General features: G+C 33.8%; 1 protein-coding gene across 1 annotated transcript in view; it reads left to right on the top strand.

Annotated features, from left to right (window-relative positions):
- Positions 1-19,936, top strand: part of LOC145296720 (protein DD3-3-like) — a 230,433-nt gene that overhangs the window by 175,903 nt on the left and 34,594 nt on the right. The window contains exons 6-7 of the mRNA XM_080142714.1: positions 12,980-13,096; positions 17,528-17,689. Coding sequence (XP_079998840.1) covers positions 12,980-13,096; positions 17,528-17,689 — 279 coding nt within the window. The remainder of the gene's footprint in view (positions 1-12,979; positions 13,097-17,527; positions 17,690-19,936) is intronic.

The raw sequence follows: 19,936 nt of genomic DNA, 5'->3' as shown, positions 1-19,936 counted from the left end.
TTCATTTTGCGACTCACTGATGATTTGAATGGACTTTAATGACCTTTTCTAAACGGTAAAATTTCAATGCATGTCAATGAAAGCATGGTACATTTCTGAAATATGTAGCATAGTTTTTAAGTAAATTATTTGCATATATAGTTGTGTGTAGGGTGATCTCTTAAACTAATGAATGGATCATTATGAATTTTGGTATATATATATTCTAAAAAATATGGTGAGTATTATTATTATTATTATTATTATTATTATTATTATTATTATTATTATCTATATATAATTGCACTAATTCGCTTCGACCTTTTTCGATTATTATTATTATTTTTTTTTTTTTTTGTAAATGTCAATATTTAGAGAATGTCTATATATAAAGTATTTTTTAAATTAATTAATTTTTTTATTATGAATTTTGGAACATATATTTTCGGCAACTCATTGAGTAACATGGACACATTATGTGTTTTGTAAACTTTTCCATTTAGGGGGTGTGCCCACCCAAACTCGCATCTTTCTTCAAAATATTTTAAGATAAGCTAAATACAAAATATTCAATTGAGAAAAGAATTGCTCTACATCAAGATTTAAATTATATTAAGTAATAAATTTTCAAAAGGATTGGACCACATGCGTGAACATCAATACTAATATGTATGTGCTTGGTAAAAATCCAAAACTATCGAACTTAACATTATAAATTATGGAATACATATTCTCGGCAACAGGGTGAGTAACATGAGCACATTATTATTTTGTTCTTAAACTGTACTATTTAAGATGAAGTGGGTACCGGAACTATACCATACCATGCCATACATAAAAATCTAAAAAATAATGCTATATTTATTGTTTATATCCTTGACAAGGTAACAATTTCTAGTAGAATTACTAGAAATTGTTACCTTAGACTGATGATTGCGTAAGCCTAAAATATTAGTGTCTGCAGGTATAAATGATAAATTCTTATTTATTAAGCCTCTTTAAGAATACTTAATGATGGGCATTGTCTGTGGAATTATAACTAAAGCCGTCAACTAGGATCTATACAATGTTCGCAACTTCCACTTGTGCAAACACTCTGCATTTAATAGTTCTTAATTCCCTGCATTCCTGTGGCAATTGTTTGGTGGCCCTGAGGTCGAGGCTCAGCAAATGGAGCTTTGTGGCTGGATTCGAATCTCATGACTGGCAGAAATTGTTATTCTACACTGATGATTGCATAAGCATGAGACACTAATCTACAATTATATAAACAGAACTTTGTGAGTGTGTGTAACTTTGTTCTGTATGAACTCCGAAGCAGCTGGGCCGATTTTTATGAAATTTCACACAAATGTACTTCATGTATTTGGCAGTGTTCTTAGATAGGTTTTGTATCGGAATGTCTTCCATAAGTATTGATAATTATGATGAAAGAAACAACAGGCGATTTTGACCAAAGTAAACACCTTATACAGCCTAACATCACAAGTGCATTTGAGAAGTTTTATTACTACACGAGCAGAAACGCTCGGCATATAAAATCAACAGTAGGTATTTTGATATAATAGGGAGGAGTTGAAATGAATGTTTCTGTTTAAAACACAATTGAACCATGGTACTTGACTTTAATTCAAGCCATTATCACTTCACAAGCAGAAAGGCCATCAACAGTAGTTTGTTTTAAATGACAGGGGCACATTCAAAATGAATGTTTCTGTTTATATAGCACAAATGAAACATGTTGATTGACTTTTACATTTTAAACTTCAATTCAAGTCGTTATATATAAAAATAATTTTATAAAATCAACAGTAGGTTTTCTACCGTGCATGTGAAGCTTCCTCCCAGTGCACCGCGATGGGTCCCCAACTAGAGCAGGCAATCAATCTATTTGATTGAAAAATGGGCGAATTCATTGATTTTGATGACAACAAAAATATGAGAGTATGAAACATTCGTTTATCATCATTGAATTCCAGGTAATGTCGAGTCTCCTTACTACTATATATATATATATATATATATATATATATATATGATGATTGCAACGTCTTGTCAGACGAGTGCCACTCCCTCAGTCACTGAAAGTCCATGAGCCCGAAAATAACCTTCTTTTTTTTTCTTTTTTTTTTTTTTAGTCCGCCAGCGAATTCACACGCTCAAGCAGACATGACATTGAAGACGGTCCTTGGCATACATACATATATATACATATACACACATACATACACATACATACCCATAAACATACACACATGCATACGTCCAGACATCCATACATACACAATACATATAACACATGCATACAAACATATACATACACACATGCACACACATATACATATATATATGCATACACATATATACTATCATATACAAATACATACACACATATACATACATATTCACATACATATACGTACACATGTATGCACATATACATACATACACATAGAGTTACCTACATATACGTACACATACATATATATGCACCTATACGCATACATATATATGCATATATACATATACATATACATACACACAAATATATATACGTATATACATACAAACACACATAAACATGTATACACAATAAATAAATGAATAAAAATATATACACACATACATATATACATACATATACAAATAGGTATACATACACATACACATACATACGCATATTAACATACATACATACATACATACATACATACATATATACATACATACGCACGCATATGCATATATAGAATGATGGCAGATCAATTATTACATGCTTCCAGCATTTCAGGGCTACACACATGACACTTTTTCCATCGCCACGGACAATTTTTATAGACAAATGCCTCAGGAAGTATCTGTACAAAGATGATGTTATATATATATACCAAGTTAAAGGTATTCAAGAGGGAAAACTCATGAATTAAAACGAGGTTATTAAGAGTGCTCAATAGAAGAAAGAGCAAAATATAATATTTTATTTATATAGGCAAACATAGTCGCTACGCTGAACATGCTAATGTTTCGGAAAATTGGTTCTCTCTGTTCTTTCTTTTTCTTTTTCTTTTTCATTATCCTTTTCCTTTTTTTTTCCTCCCATTTATTCTGTTAAGTTTTGAAATTCTCTTTCCCTCTATCGTCTTCTATTTTGAGTAAATGCCACTTAATCTACCACCCCTCCCATTTAAATTTAGCGTTTTAGCATTTTATTTTTATAAATAAAAAAATCATATTTCATTTCTCCCATTTGAGAACCTGATATGTTTGGTGGCACATAAGCTTCATTACGTCGCCTGACGAGGACTTTTGGTTTTTGCCAACCAATTGTCCGAAACATTGGCATGTAATATTTGTCCATATAAATAAAAATATTATATATATATATATATATATATATATATATATATATATATATATATATATATAATCGCGTTGTCACACTGGTTCTCGTCAGATCGCCAAAGTTAAGCAACATGGAGCCTGGTTAGTATGGGATGGGTGACCGTTTGGGAATTCTAGGCGCTGTATGTGCTCTCCGCTTATCTCAGCATTTGTTTCCAGTTGTCTTGTACATACACTTCACTTGCCACTGGTATTCAACAATGTCGACAGAGGAGAGGTGTGGTTGGAGATTGCGCACCCTCGCCACAAAAATTTCACGCGCAGACACCCTTTCGTGGGTATCCACAGTCTGTCAAAGACTGAAGGAATCCTTTAATATATATATATATATATATATATATATTGTAAATGACTCGTGGATTGTTTTTGTGTGTCCGTTTCATGGCATATAACTCCATTTGGGTTATTTCGTTTGGAAACACAATTCACCTATTGTAGATACGTTAGTGATTTCTGTGATTCATCTGTTTTAAGACACATCTATATTTCCTCTTATGTGTGTGTGGGATGTGTTGTGTCAAGGGTGCGGCTCCCAAGGCAGGTGAGAAAAACAGAAGAAAAAAAATGGGTTAGCGGAACAACTGACCCAAAATATGACAAAAACATTTCTCACACTTTATTTTAGAACTATATCTGAATTTAAAAACAGAAAAAAATAAAAATAATAAAAATAGCAACTCTCATGTTTCGCTGACGCGTTTCTTTCACGTGTCATCATCATCATCATTATCATCATCATCAGTTTAATGTCTATTTTTACTAGTTGTGGGATGATTAAGCAGAATCGGAATCGTTAATCGTAAGAATCGTGTTAAAAATACCTTAGATTTACAATTCTTTCATTACGATTCTCTTATATTTTTAAGTTGAACTATTTGTTTGAAGTTAGATTAATGCTGTCAAAAATTATGATAAAAACGTCATAGAACTTTTCATTACATTTTTTTTATTTTTTTTTTATTACATTTTCACCCCAAACAAGGCAAATTGCCACTTTGGTGTAGGGGGCTACTATCAGGGGCAACAACTACTGGGGTACTATGTAGGGATTTGGGCAACAAGATGTCGGTTCACGTTACACTTGAACTTCTGCACGTCAGTACTGTTGGGGAAGCAGGGACCTGAATGGAATTCCAGAGTCTAGCGGTTCTGGGGAAGAAACTATTGGAGTAAAAAGATCTTTTACATCTAGGGATCTTTACAGTGTGGGGATGGGATTTAGCAGCCTGTCGGGTTTGTTGAGGGTGCTCATGTCGTGGGGGCACAAGTGATTGCAGTTCGTCAGAGCAGTCACCACTAAAATACTTGTAGAAAAGGCAGAGGGATGCAACATTTCGTCAATGGGACAGAGGCTGAAGCTTAGATGCCAGTTCAAGGCCTATCAGGTTTGTGACTCTCTTTTGAACCTTGTCAAGGAGCAAGAGACTAGTAGCAGATGCACCAGCCCAGATGTGACAGCAATACTCCATACATGGGCGAATGGTGACCTTATAGAGGTACAGGATACTTTCGGGTGTTAGTAGTTTTCTAGCATGGTAGAGAGAACCCACCTTTCTTGCAGTGGCCCTGGCAATGCCTTCAATGTAATTGTTCCAACTCATGTTTCCTGTGAACGTTAGGCCAAACAGTTTGAAAGATGTACTCTCAGATAAAGAGTCGTTGGCCATTGCTATGGGTGGTAGAGAGGGTTTCTTGTAATTATTAAATGAAACTAGTTTAGTCTTGGCAGCATTGAACGCGACCAACCACTGTTGTCCCCATTCCACCACAGATTGGAGGTCTTCCTCTAGTGTTTCTGCCATTTCTTTAGAAATGTGTTCATTCGTCTTCCTGTCGTGCCTGCCATAGAGTGTAGTGTCATCAGCATATATACCCATCTCAGAGGCAATTTTGTTGGGGAGGTCATTTATGAATATCAGGAACAATAGAGGTCCAAGGATAGAATCCTGGGGCACCCCCACATTTATATCATATTGTTTAGATATACAACCGTCGAGGACAACCTGGATTTTTTCTCTTATCTAAGAAGGATTTAATTATGTTAAGTATTCTACCAGTGATACCGTATGATCTAATTTTCCTGAGGAGACCCTCATGCCATACCCTGTCAAAAGCCTTAGATATATCTAGAGCTACCGCTCTGCCATTCCCCGCTTTGTCCAGTGAATGGTATATACGTTCAGAAATCACAGTTAGGATGTCTGCTGTGGAACGGGCTTGTCTAAATCCATATTGTTTGTCAGTCAGAAGTTTAGCATCTGTAAGGTGATGGACTAGAGCATGGTTAATTAAGGTCTCAAATATTTTGGCAAAAAGTGGGAGGAGGCTAATGGGGCGATAATTTGATGGGTCAGTCCTTTCGCCAGAATTCTTGAATACTGGTACAACAGAAGCAGTTTTCCAACAGCCCGGAAAGCAAGCTTCATTAAGGCATTTGTTGTAGAGTTTGGAGAGAACTGGAGCTACTTCGGCTGAGCACTTTTTTAATAGCACAGCTGGGATAAGATCGGGTCCACATGCTTTTGAAGTGTCAAGGTTTTTTATGATAACATGCACCTGAGCAGGGGTGGTTTTCAGATCGTCTAGTGTGGCGTCTGTTCGCATAGGAAAGTCAGGTAGGGGGTGGTTGGAAGGGTCCAGTGTGGAGTTTGAGGCAAACCGACTGGCAAGCATGTTAGCCTTGTCGGTTGCTGAGGAGACAACCTCGTGATTGTTGGTTATTATGATATACAAGAATTTTATTAACTACTTTAAAGGTAATCTTTATTTATCTTAATGTGCTTTTTGATTCCGTCACATACATAGGCGCTGTCTGTTTAGAAACTTCAAGGCCCATGATTAGTTATCTGTTTGCCCTGTTGCGAAACTTTAGGGGCTGCGAGGTGACATTGTTTTCATTTGTGAAGGAAGTTTATTTATGTATAAAACAGCCTAGCTACGTCAAGTCCATGAAAAAGTTGATCTCCCTCATTGCGAGTAAATCATATTAAAAATCAGTGGTTTTTCCAACTGGTGACGAAAAAAAGGGGGGGGGGGCTTATCTTTTGGCAAGTTTTTTTTTTGGGGGGGGGGGTTACAGACACTCTTCCATTAGTAAATGAATGAAAAATCTCATTAGTAAATGGAAAATGTCTTGTCAACCTTTATATTTTTTAGAAATAAAACAAGCCAAGTCAAATTATTTAAACAATAAAAGGTTTAATAGAACAATATATATACTTTCTATTTTCTGAACGAAGGCTGTTTCAGGAAATATTTTTAAAACTAAAATGAAACTGATCACGTGGTATCAGTTCGTAAAACTTTGATAGTCGGTCGGCTTTTTTGAATATCCAAAAACAAAAACGTTAGAACTACATATTATGCTGACTAACGGTTTCGTTTAAGGTTTTTCGAAAACTACAAAAGAAAACAATCATTTTGCTATCTGTTAAATAAATGCGGTAAATGAATTTTTTTCTTCTTTTAGAAATTTACATTTCATTAAAATATTCTGCGAACGAAGCAATTAAACATTTCTTATGGAACTTCTTTGCACAATAAAAACAAAAAAAATGTGAAAAATTTATTAAAAAAAGGAAAAAAGCCGTTCAACTAAAGGACTGTAAGGGTTTGGTCGACATTCACTGATGCCTGGTGTCACAGTCGTGATGTGAGCAAAGGTAAATGTTTCCCAATCCCTAACAAAAAATAAAAATTAAAAACGTTGTCAGAAACAGCATTAAGGCGGAGGCGATTTCGAAAGTTCAAATTTAGAAAGTTAGATTTCATGACTGATAAGTTACAATCTTTTATTACGAAAATGAAGTTTGATATAGGTTTTGTCATGGACAGATATTTTTCTCAAGTTCCTCTTATTGGAACAACGCTGTCAGCTTTTCTTAGTGGCATTACCCTTGTGTTGTTTAATTTGACAAGTCATTGGGGAATTTTATTGATTGTGCTGATATTTTCCCTCTCTGTTGCTCTATTCTTTTTCTCAATAACCGTTTTTACAAACATTCTTAAAAATAAACATCAACATATAGAGTTGAGCATTAAAAATATTTTTTGTTTTTTTTCTAGTTTTCCAAAGCATACATGTACGTACTGTCTCCCCGCCTCTCCATGATGGATGGGTGCATGGGTGAGGAAACAGTTATCCAAAAGTGCACCTGCACTCTCTAGCAGTTCAGACCAAAGAGACCCAATTCTCTCTACTAATATGGCTTCTTTCTTAGAAGTGCACGCCTGTGGAACTCTCTTCCATTTGTTTGTTGTTTATTATCCATGTACGTGTGTCAAACACAATCGAAATACATTATTTTTTTGTTTAAATTAAATGACCTTTATGTGTGACATCGTCTCAGAGAATGACATAAAAAACTTTGCATTTATAGCTTTTTAATCCGTTGATGTTATTCTTCTTAATAAGCATTTCCCATTTTGTAATTAATATCTATGCTAATCAACTGATCATGCTCCTCCTTTAATAATTCATGTTGTTTCAGACTGACAAGGGAAGGGAGATAACTTAGGAAATTCGTAAATCAAAAAAAGAGATTGTGCGTGCTTTGATAGTTTTGTAACTGCGTGTAAGAATCTTCTCTTCGTAGGTACTCACTGGAGTCCGCACGTCTTCCAGGTGATTATGTACGATATATCCAACTTGACCATCAGTGTTCTTCCCGCCATTCCTCTGCCCGCTATTAGACAGATGGCGATATTCGCGCTTCACGCCCATCAACCAATCAGCGACATCCTTACAGAGGAAATTCGGACTGTGGATTTGCTTAACTTCCATTTTAAAGATTGGTCTCTTCTCAGTTGGCAGGGAACCTTCAGTTAATATAAGAAATGAAACTTAACCTACGTACTGTAAATATTACATGATTAATTTTAAACTCTTTTGAAAAGAGAAACTATGTATATATGTGCATGTATGTATGAAAGTCTAGGGTTTTTTTTTTTTTTTTTTTTTTTTTTTACATAGACGGATGTGCTTCTCTGATTAACTGTGTCGGATATATACACGAGTCAAAAGAATATTCTGACAACCGTTTTTTTTTTTTTTTTTTTTTTTTTTTTTTTTTTCAATACACAGAACCCCCCAAATTTAACAATAGAAATAAACAATTACCAAAAATTTATTTTTTTATATAGAAATAAAGGGGTAAATTAAGACATTAAATAAGAATAATCATTAAAGGACGATAAGTATATTATTATATAATAAAAATAAATATAGAAATAAACCAATTTATTTAGATTTTAAAAAAAAATTATTATTGCTAAAAATTAATATGTTTAACCTAAGAACTGTCATCTATTCTTTCAACATGGTGATTCTATCAAAGTATACGGCATAATCATCGTTAGTTCCTATTAGATCACCGAAGTTTAGCAACGTTGAACCTGGTCAGTACTAAAATGGGTGACCATTTGAGAATTCAATGCGCTTTATGTACTCTCTGCTTATCTCGGCGTTGCTTCCAGTCGTCTAGCACTTTTCCTTGCCACTGGATTCAAGCAGTGCCAATTCAGGAGAGGCATAGTTGTAGATTGTGCAACCTTTGCTTCATAATTACACGTGCAACCATCCTTAGAGGGGGTATCTATTACCTTTCGAGACTGAACGGAGGGGTTTACCATCAAAGTCGACTCTTCTGCTTTTTTGTCTTTCCAATCTCTCTTAATTGGTCGTTTTTAATGTTGGGGAAAACCATCTCCCCCCCCCCCAAAGTCACATCTAATTCAGAAGTCAATTCTCAAACAGTTGTGCATGGATATGGTTCGACTAAGACTCTTAATTGATCATCGTCAACATCTCGTCACCGGCACAAAATTTCTTAAACCACCATTGTGCTGTGCATTCAGTCGTGGTTCCTGGGCCAAACGCTTCGTTGATATCACGAGTTGTTTCAGCAGCTTTTCTGTCTAGCTTCAATTGAAATAAGAAAATTGTGCGAATTTGCTTTTTCCCCATCTTGTATTCAACATTCAAAAAGACATAATTGTTTTGAAACGATTGTAATTTAAACGATCTGATAGAGCGACAAACGCTCTTTAAAATCATATATAAAGTAAAAGTATTCTAACGAAAACTTATTTGAAAATAAATAATTTGAAATCAAGATTAAAAATACCGCAAGAACTTTCTTCTCAACTTAATATGTTATTGCAGACGAGGCAAGTTTTTCCCAAATCGTATGAGGCTTACGAGTTCTTGCAATCAGCACTGAAACGTTGTATGAAGTATGTAAATTCTCAGTGGATTATTGTGAAATGGTAACTTTTATATTTTTAAATCTTGCTTCCCTTATTTGGTTCTTGTTGTAGACCCATGCTAGGGGTCACAAATGAAAGAAACCATAAGTAGTGTAAAGTGTATAAATATAATGTATAAAGAATACAGGAGCCACTCAAGTGGTATAAAAGGAATGTGTTCGTAGCATGCGGTTAAACATCATATGAATGTCTCCATCTAGTCTCTGAAACTAGTGATATTCATAGGACTGGTTGATTCCACTTAGTTCTCAAATAGGGGTGATTTGTCCCTCACAACAGTTCTTTAGTCTTCATTTTCTCATAAGCGATGCTTCTGACAAAGGGAGAAGAATTACTGTTTCCTGGGTCAGAATACATCCATCTAAAACTTATCGTTGGCTATTTTTTTACCTTAAAGTAGTATTTTTTTTAGGTCCTTACATAAAGTGGCTTCATAGCTTGTCTGGACCGATTTCCATTAAAAAATTAAGAAATTTTTTTTTTGTTTCAAAATAATAAGGTTGTATTCCCTGGAGTGTGAGTGACAAATCTCCCCCAGCAGAATATCAGGAAGAGCGAGTGAACATATTTCCAATAAATTTTTGTTTCTGGGTTTTTAAATAGAAAATTTATGGAGATTGCTTCAGACAAAGCGTGAAGCCACTTGATGTCATGAGCTAACAAAAACAAAAGATGATTATAGCAAAGACAAGAGATGCCTATTGCTCTTAATCTTGAAAAGACTAAGGCTACAGGTAGAAGGAAAGTTATTTATCTTCCTCCCACGATGGGAAGAGGTGACACAAGGGTCGGAAAATGGGATTGCAGAACCAGCACCCTGAAGAAAGAGCACTCTAGCCTGTAAGGAAAACCGTCAGCAGAAAGAAAACTGCATAAGTCAGCATTTCTTGGAGAAAAAAAAAAGCTACTGTAATAGGAAGCTATATGACAATGGGGTATCAAAACAAATTGATGAAGACCACTAAATCAACGAATCAAATGAGCTGGAACAAAGGAAGCAGAGAAAAAATCAGGCAATTCTGAAAAACATGTGCCTTAATAGTATTTATTAAAAAAGACTGAGACTAACAATAACAAAAGAGGTTACAAAGAAGAAAAGGTGGGGCCAAATAAATTACAGATACGTTTCTGTACCTTATCAAGAACCCTCAAATTGGACAAAGATTCACAATCCCAAATATAATAATAATAATACACCATACATGATTTGATAGTAGATTTGTAGAGATAGAGAATAGCCTCAGGTGTGACTGCAAATACCTTACATCTGTGTCTATAAATCCACAGAATTCATTTTTGTCAAATTTGCCAAAAGTCTGGAAAAATTTGAAAACACTTTCTCACACAGCAGACTCATTGGTTGCTGTTGGTTCTATGGTGCCTCTGTGGCGACTGGATCGCAAAGTGATTTCTACAAAAGCAAAAAAAAATAAAAAAATGACTAATTGTTACACTAACCCCCCCCCCATCCATCCATACCATCACCCCCACCACACCCCGCTTGGTTGAAATTCGCTTTCTTCATCACTCCCAAAAGTAAGTAAGTTTCACAGGAACGTGTTTACTGAAAGTATTTTCAACCTATGAAAGTCGTTTCAAACCTTAAAAGTAACACGTCTATGTGAAAATAATAAGTCAGTGCAAGCTTAGAAACTCCTATAAGACGTGGCCAACAAAATTAGTTTTCTTCAGATTTTACCAGCTGGCCGCATCAAACAGAACTCTAAAAATGTATTCTTTACACCACCACCCCCTCCTCACTAGAAAAAGACTCAATAACTCATGTCTTCATTTTGTACACACATTCTTACATACACAAACAGAAACAAATTGTTGCTCACATCTATAGATGGACTAACAATAACAAGGTAAACCAACACACATACACAATGCCACACTGCCAAATACTCACATACGTATATTATTCACATTGTGGATATGCTGACGTGACTACTAACTCAACTTTTCTCTCCAAACATGTGTTACTTACTGAAAGTAACTTTTATATTTTTATCTCTTGTATAAAAATGTTTTATCATTTTTTTTTTTTTTTTACTCACATATTAAATTCTGTTCAGGTTTTTAGTTAGCACTTGCTAACTGGTGACCCTTCTATTTTCTCATGTTTCATCCATTTCCATTTTATTATGTATGTATCGTTTGTATATATCCTTCAATTTGCTATAACATAACTTTTATAATCCAATTTATATTAAACTAGCCTGGGTGCCCGGTATCTCCCGGGTGTTTGGATGTGTGTTGAGCAAAAGCAAAAAAAAAAAAAAAAAAAAAAAGTGGTAGTAGGCAGGCAGGCTCGAACCCATACCACGAAGGAGGAAAAGAACTTGAAAAAAAGAGAATAGTGAATTAAATGAGTTGGTAATTAACTTTTTCCCAAGTGGAGGATAAAAAATTTTAAAAAATGGAGAGAGGTGGGATCGAACTTGAAAATGTAGCTAACCATTAGGCCAAAGAGGATAGTGATTCAATGAGTTGGTAATTAACTTAAGAATCATATGAGCCGCCACGCATGCACAGAAATGTAAGTTGCTTTTAAAACTGGCTGGGGGCCAGTTAAGCTTCCTGCTTTCTGTCGTTTTATTTGTTTCCCCACAAAAGTAAATTAGACACAAGGTCGTTTTTAATGTTGGGGAAAACCATCTCCCCCCAAAAAGGGGACACTGTGGCAGTATCCAAATAAATAGTAATTGTCTTAGTATGAAGGGTTACATTGAGCAAGGACCAATTACAGAACAGGTACAACCCGGCCCAAAGGGCAGGCATTTGCGTTTGAATAGTTTTACTTTATTTATACAAAAAAGACAAACAAAGAGCTGATACAACACCATGGTGGGAATTTTGTTTAACTCGATCAAAAAAACAAACAAATAGAGACAATGTCCATTTGCAAATCTGAGATATTACGATCTGGGAAGTATGCGAAAACTTTTTGTGGAATCTATCCGATGCGAGAACCCCCAGCTAAAAAACCTTTCGTGGATATACATAAATGCTCGCGCCCATTTTTCCCCTTATATAATAGAAAGAAGATGTCAATGTGCTGTAATCGAAATATGCTATCGTCATTTAAAATGGCCCTACCAAGGCCAGGGACCATGCCACACCTTTACAAATCCATATTTCAGATGTTTCATCGCAAGAATACAAGAGACAACATGGCCAGATTAAGAAGATGAAAGAGAAGGAAACGCACAGCACAATCGTAGGGGATGGGAGATCGATGGTAGTTGCGGAAGGGGGTGCAGTTAGTGATGAAATGTAAAAGAAAGAATTTTCTATTTTAGTTATAACTCATTTCTTTCTTTTGTAGAAACTAAAGTATAGTCGAGCCACACATACTCGTCAAAACCCAAAAGGAACCCGGTATGCATATGAGTGCGCTGAAGAAAGAGATTACTACCCTTACTGGCACCCATCACCATGGAAGGTTAGTCAAAACTAAAATGACTTGACTGCATGAAATAAGAAATATCTAAAAAAAAAAAAAAAAAAAATTAATAAAAATGGCTGTACTAGTACTAGTGCACTTGTCGATCCATTCGGAAATAATAACGTTATTTAGAAATCCATTCTTAACATGGGAAGGGGAGGGTGTTTTGTACTTATTCTGTACTTTAACCTTACAATTTAATAAAAACAGATATAAAACTTTAATTAAACTTGAAAATACTATTTACAAAATAGTGCGGATCAATAAGTGCACTAGCGCCAAAAATAAAAATAAAAAACAATGCTCAATACATAAAAATATGCAGAGACAATATAAGTATGAGTAAGTGAGTAGAACATAGTTTCCCTGACGATCCTAATTTGATGAGATCCTGGTACTAAAATTTCTGATCATTTATTCTATGGGGGTCATTCCAAAAGTAATGTCTCCTATTTTTATTCCGACTGAATGAATCATAGGGTATTGCAAATTGCATTGTTATGATGACTGAATTTAAGCATTCATGACCTGAAAGGTTCATGTTTCTGTTGCAGATATTGACGGTACGAGACTCTAAGCAGATACATCATTGAATTCTTGACAAAAAGTGCTTTGAGAATGACGGTGACTATGTAGAAAAATAAGTTCTAGAGCACAAAAGGTCGCTCGTTTTAATGTTACCACTCACGTTTTTGTAGTTCTTCAATTTTTTTGAGTAAAAAAAAATAGGAGGCTTTACTTTTGGAACGACCCTAGTATGACAAAGCACGCTCCGGACGCCCATGCACAACCATCATTCATTGCTGGCAAAAGTGCATTGAGAATGGTGATGACTATGTAGAAAAATAAATTCTGGAGCATAAAAGATCGTTCGTTTTACAACTTCCATCTTCGTTGCTTTTCAACTTTTTGACTAAAAAAAAAAATAGAACACTTTGCTTTTGAAACGATTCTCGTAAAATCGTCATGATCGTCAGACGACACAAACCATAATATATATCATTAAGGGCCGTGGGCTGAAAAATGACTCTAATCGCTGCTGAGGTCATAGCAAGCAAGATCTATAGGCACCTCCAAAATTCACCTCAGAATTACCCCCCCCATATGTAAAACGATGTAACTTTATTATAAATTAATATTATCAATATAACTTTTGTACCATTTAAAAGAAGAAGGGCGAAATAAATTACTAATAATTTTTTTTTTTAATTTTCATCGTACGAAAATAATGAAATTGCGAGACGAAAATCGTGTTTACATAATTGGCGCTTTAAAATAACGTTCCCATGTAGTAGACATCCCGAACGTGAAAACATACCCGTGTTTAATAAACCTAGCAAAAATCAACTAATGGTCAGATTTTCGTGAAATGTTCGATACTTATTCATTTTAGAATGAAATTACATATAAAATGAAGTTTCCGCGAAATATATGAATGGAAATACTATTTTCTAGTGCGTGTCCCCCTCTCATATTCATTTTTTTTTTTTTTTCGAAATTTGACCAAAATATATTTAAATCTATCGAAATTTCTATTTATTATGAAACGTCAGAGTTCAAATAAGTAAAAAAATATTTAATTTTAAAACATTTAAATACACGTATTGAACAAAAACTTACCTTGAAGTTGTAATTAAAAAATTTATATAAATTTAATAGCATTATGTTTTTTTTTTCTAATTAATATATACTATAATCAGTTGAATTGCCAAGAAAAAGAAACTTCCTAAAAATTAATTAATTTTTAAAAGATTAAAACGATTAAAATTCCATTATTTCAAAATGTTCCGTTACAACAGAGATTTTTAATTAATTGTGTTTAAATTTTTCTGTAATGTTAAGTTTTAATATAAATATGGCTCTTGTCAGCTATTTTATCGCCAGATTAAAACCGATTTGAAAATATTATTGCACAGATATTAAGCATTTTGTAGAACCCTCTCATATTTTGTTTGTCTCTTTTTACCAAACAAAAGTATGGACGCCGATAATTAACACTCGTACATATTTAGTAAAACCGCATTTCATATTTAATATACAAATGTTTATAATATTAATCGTTAAACTGTGTAAATCTTAAAACCTAACAAAATTACAACAAAGATTAATTACTAATTGCAGTTTGAAGAAGAAAAACAAATGTTTTAAAAAAATCATTAAGTCGCTTCTGATTTTCCATAGTTCGTATAGTTAACACAAGTCTGACGTCACGGGAACATGCGCTCCATTTTTCACAATCGTTTGGCAGACCCTAAAGATCTATCGAATAGTCAGATTAGTGAATCCAAAATGTTTACAAAACGCATTTGAAAACTTGAAAATTGCATTTTAAAAGAAAAAGAGAGAGAAAAAAAAGGAACACAAATATTTATACCGAAATTCATCCAATATTAATTTTTAAAAAATCAAAAGTAATTAAAAATGTCATTGTTCAGTGGATTTTAAAAACTAACATACGTTATTTACTTATAAATTACATTTAAGAAGAAGAAGAAGAAGAAGAAGAAGAAGAAGAAGAAGAAGAAAGGAACACGTTTCAGTTTATAATAAAATTGAACTTTATTCAATATAAATAAAAATAAAAATATGCATGTAAAAAAGTGCTATAATGTATTTTTTGTTTATGTTTTGTCCGCACTGAAAAAAAAAATTGAAAATTCTATGGTCTGAAAAAAAAACAGCAATAAACAAATGTCTTTTCGTTAATTTCTCTTCCCCTCAGTGCTTTTCTTTTTCTTCTTTTACATCTAATTTTAAATCGTCTGCCATAGATTACTACGCTATATGAGAAGACAATTTGGTGTGCAACCGAAGACATTACATATAAATTCATTATGATCAGACTACAAGCCAATATCTTAGTTAGGTTTTGCACATATTTGCAGACGCATTCATTTGATGTAATAAAATCGTATATTAATTTCTAGGAGTGTAACAATCCAAACTACGTCCACGGAAGTAGCAAAACTTTTCTCCTTAATTATTTTCTACTCACACTCTCCCATTTGTAATCAAAAAGTTCTCTACATAGTCCGATAGTTTTACTATTTCAGCGTTGCTATTTGGGTCATCGTCAGTTACATTTGACTTTAGCCTTTTCATTTTTAGTTCGTGAAATAATGAGAACTCTCTTAGAAAAGTCTGTTAAATCCCATGAGCTGTCGGTTTCCGGCATTTTTTGAACGACCAAAAACAAAACAAAATGGCGTCAACAATTAGGAGAATTGCATTGGCTTAAATGAATGAGAGATTTTTCCCTCGGTGTAAGCGTTGTGTAAATTTGAATTATTAAAACAATTAATTAAAACAATCCAATTTAAATTATTAAAACAATCAATTAAAACAATCCAATTTAAATTATTAAAACAATCCAATTTAAATTATTAAAACAATCAATTAAAACAATGCAGATTTTTTTTAAAAATAAATATATATCTATTTAAGACCAACTGAGTTTTAAATGTTTTAATCAGCAGGATCATGTTGGTTTGCATGAAATGAATGTTTCTTTACCCGAAAAGGACTTTATATCTATCAGTATTCGAGAGACAGACGTGACGTCACATAGCTTAAAGCGCGAACGAGTGAGAAAAGTAGAGTTCATTCAGGATATTAAACCAACAGCACATGTAAAGAAATGACTTGAGAGTCGATTATAAACTAAGGGCCATGGTCTCAAGATGTACATAATCCCAGAATGTCCTCTCCGTCTGCCACTAACAGAAGAGAAGGTGACATCACTAGCTTAATAAATAGTCCTTCTTCAAATTAAGAATATTCTTCTTTTTTTTTTGGTTGTTGTGAAGCTTTTATTTCAGCTAGAAAGCATCCCATGAAGACGATTAGGGATGAAGTGCCTCAGTCATAGGAAGTGTCGTGCAAGGTATGATTTAATTGTACTGTTATGGTTTGCTGGTTTGTATTTTATTTGTTTGTCACATACGGAACATTAGACCTCTTCTTTGAGAGGATGTATATGCAACATGGGTACTTTATTAAATAAATACAGAATATGGCCACAAATAAACTTTTGTCAGGTCGATTTACTAACAGTCAACATGGAGAGTAGAAAGACTTTTAATTTACTTTTCGTCAACCTCATCACTCTCGCTTCCCTATTTTGTCCTTTACTCCTCCTATTTCACAAGCGATGTTTCTGAGAAAAGGGGAAGAACTGCTGTTTTCTTGGTCGAAATCTATCCATCTAACATTTCTCATTGGCTAGTTTTTTTTTTACCTTGAAGTAATATTTATCTGTTTTAGTTTCTTACATCAAGTGGCTTCATGCCTTGGTTGAAGCGATTTCCAATTAAAATTAAAAAAAAAAAAAAAAAAGAGAGAAGAATTAAATTGCTTTTTGTGTTTGAGGATTTTCAGATACGAATCTAAATGATTTTATCTTTTTTTTTTTTTTTAATTTCATTCCAGGATATTGCTGTTTTCACAAACAACGCCAGCCGTTGTCTTTATTACCAGCAGGAAAGTCAGAATGTCAAATCAAAATGGGCATGCGTTCTTAGCGAAAAAGATTTTAATGAGCTCAACAAAAAGACAAATGTCGTGCTACCCAACAATAAAGAGGAATGTGAGGTTAGTATTTCATTTTGTATTAACGGATCAGACTCCCCAGATTTTCAGTACTCACCATCTCTTTCGACAACATCTGTAAATGAATTTGCATTATAGCAACAACCACTTACCATTGATTTCTCACTGGCAGCAGCCATTGGTCCTTGCTGGAATCTGAGTGGCAATAAGCTTCCCTCAGGTCCCAATCCTCTTCGTACTCATCCAGTGGAGATCTGGTCAGTGCTTTCTCTTCTTGATCTTTCCATCCTCCTTGACCCTTCATAACTATTTGGTGTGGTGCCAGTTTATGTGGGCACTACATTTTTAGAGAGAGGGGGTAGTATTAAGTTACAATAATATGGTTTCAGTTTTCTTGATTCCACGTGGTGTTCCTCTATGTTTTTCTTTTACTTCTGTTGCAGTTTCCATATGTTTGATCAGCGTTTATAGCTGATGTGTAGTAGTCTCTGCATTCAAGGTTATTTTCTTAGTATTTCAGCAGTTTTCATTATCGTTATCCGTTGTATCTTCTCAGCCATTCCTCTGATTCCAATCTCCCCCATTCTTTTTGTCGAAGTTTTTCGGGGTTGGTCCTAGTTCTCCTACTATGATTAGTGTTATCTTGACTTTTTTTATCTGAAAATTGAGCAAGTACGGTTTTTTTTTTAACTAAGAAAATCAAAATTTACGATTTTTAATAATTAAAAACTTTTAATTATTTTGAAAACAAACAAAATCTCGTTAGTCGAATTGAATTGTAACCCTTGAATTTTAAAACAAAAATAACGCCTCCTGAATCCCCATCTTGCTTCCTTATATAATTTGATCTTCTTAGTTAAAAAAAAAACTTACTTGATAGATTTACATGATTTTTAGAATATGACATGTTCCATGACGAGTATGTACATCATAAAGATTTTTCTGTATTTTTGTTTTTTTAATTAAGTGCAGTTCTAAATAAGCACCAAAAGTATATACATTTTTAAAGTATATATGACAAGCATGTTGTAATCTGCAAGGAAGCAGTTCAGTTATAATGTGTTTCATAGATGCGAAGTCCTTATGAAAAGTTTTGCTCATGGAAATTGCGCTTGATGCTAGGCACATGAAGGAAGAAAAGAAAGTTTTTCTTTTTTCATTGTGATAGTAAAACAAGTTCATTGCCGTGAATGTCCTATAAGAGGAAACCAGAGATTGAAGTTCAAGCGAGCATTTTTTATGGAAATAACGATAAAGTAGTGAAAGATGTTTATTTCATGAGAACGAGGCTTTAAGAGACAGAAGAGATGATCCACCACTAGATTGTAAAGTCGATTTTTAAGTCTGTCAAGAAGGGTGTTTTTAGCAGTTCCTTCCTAGATGTGTCAGCAATACTCCATCTTAGGATGTATTTGCCTTTTATATAGGTAGAAGATTGCATTAGGAGTACGCATATATATATATATATATATATATATATATATATATATATATGTAAGATTGCATCACACACACACACACACACACACACACACACACGTTTTTGATCTTTTCCAACTTCCGGATAACAGTCTTCACTTCTGGCAGGAACTGACTGATGTAATCACCATATTTATCATAAGTCCGAATACTTTCCAATCCTTCTGGATTCATTGTCAGGGACAGATATATATATATATATATATATATATATATATATATATATATATATATATATATATATTAATGGAAATGTATAAAAAAGAATATGAAAAGTATAAAAGCTTATAACTTTTCTTTATTCGTCTTCAATTGGTGACGTGCAGGAATACAAAATAATATTATGAAAAAAAATTAAAAAACTTTTTTTATAAATACATAATTTTCGACCGATCCTTCAGTCTTCATCGGTGTAGTGATATATATATATATATATATATATATATATATATATATATATATATATATATATATATATATATATATATATATATATATATATATATCTGTCCCTGACAATGAATCCAGAAGGATTGGAAAGTATTCGGACTAATGATAAATATGGTGATTACATCAGTCAGTTCCTGCCAGAAGTGAAGACTGTTATCCGGAAGCTGGAAAAGATCCAAAACGTGTGTGTGTGTGTGTGTGTGTGTGTGTGTGTGTGTGTGTGTGTGTGTGTGTGTGTGTGTGTGTGTGAGTGAGAGTGAGATATATATGCAATCTTTTACCTATATAAAAGGCAATACATTCTAGAATGAATTGTTGACCTATCCAGGAAGGAGTTGCTAACAGCATTCCTCTTGACAA

The sequence above is a fragment of the Euprymna scolopes genome, chromosome 2 (assembly GCF_053919585.1).
Source record: "Euprymna scolopes isolate OS-2025 chromosome 2, ASM5391958v1, whole genome shotgun sequence".
NCBI classification, from domain to species: domain Eukaryota; kingdom Metazoa; phylum Mollusca; class Cephalopoda; order Sepiida; family Sepiolidae; genus Euprymna; species Euprymna scolopes.
This window is presented reverse-complemented; position numbering and strand designations above follow the sequence as displayed.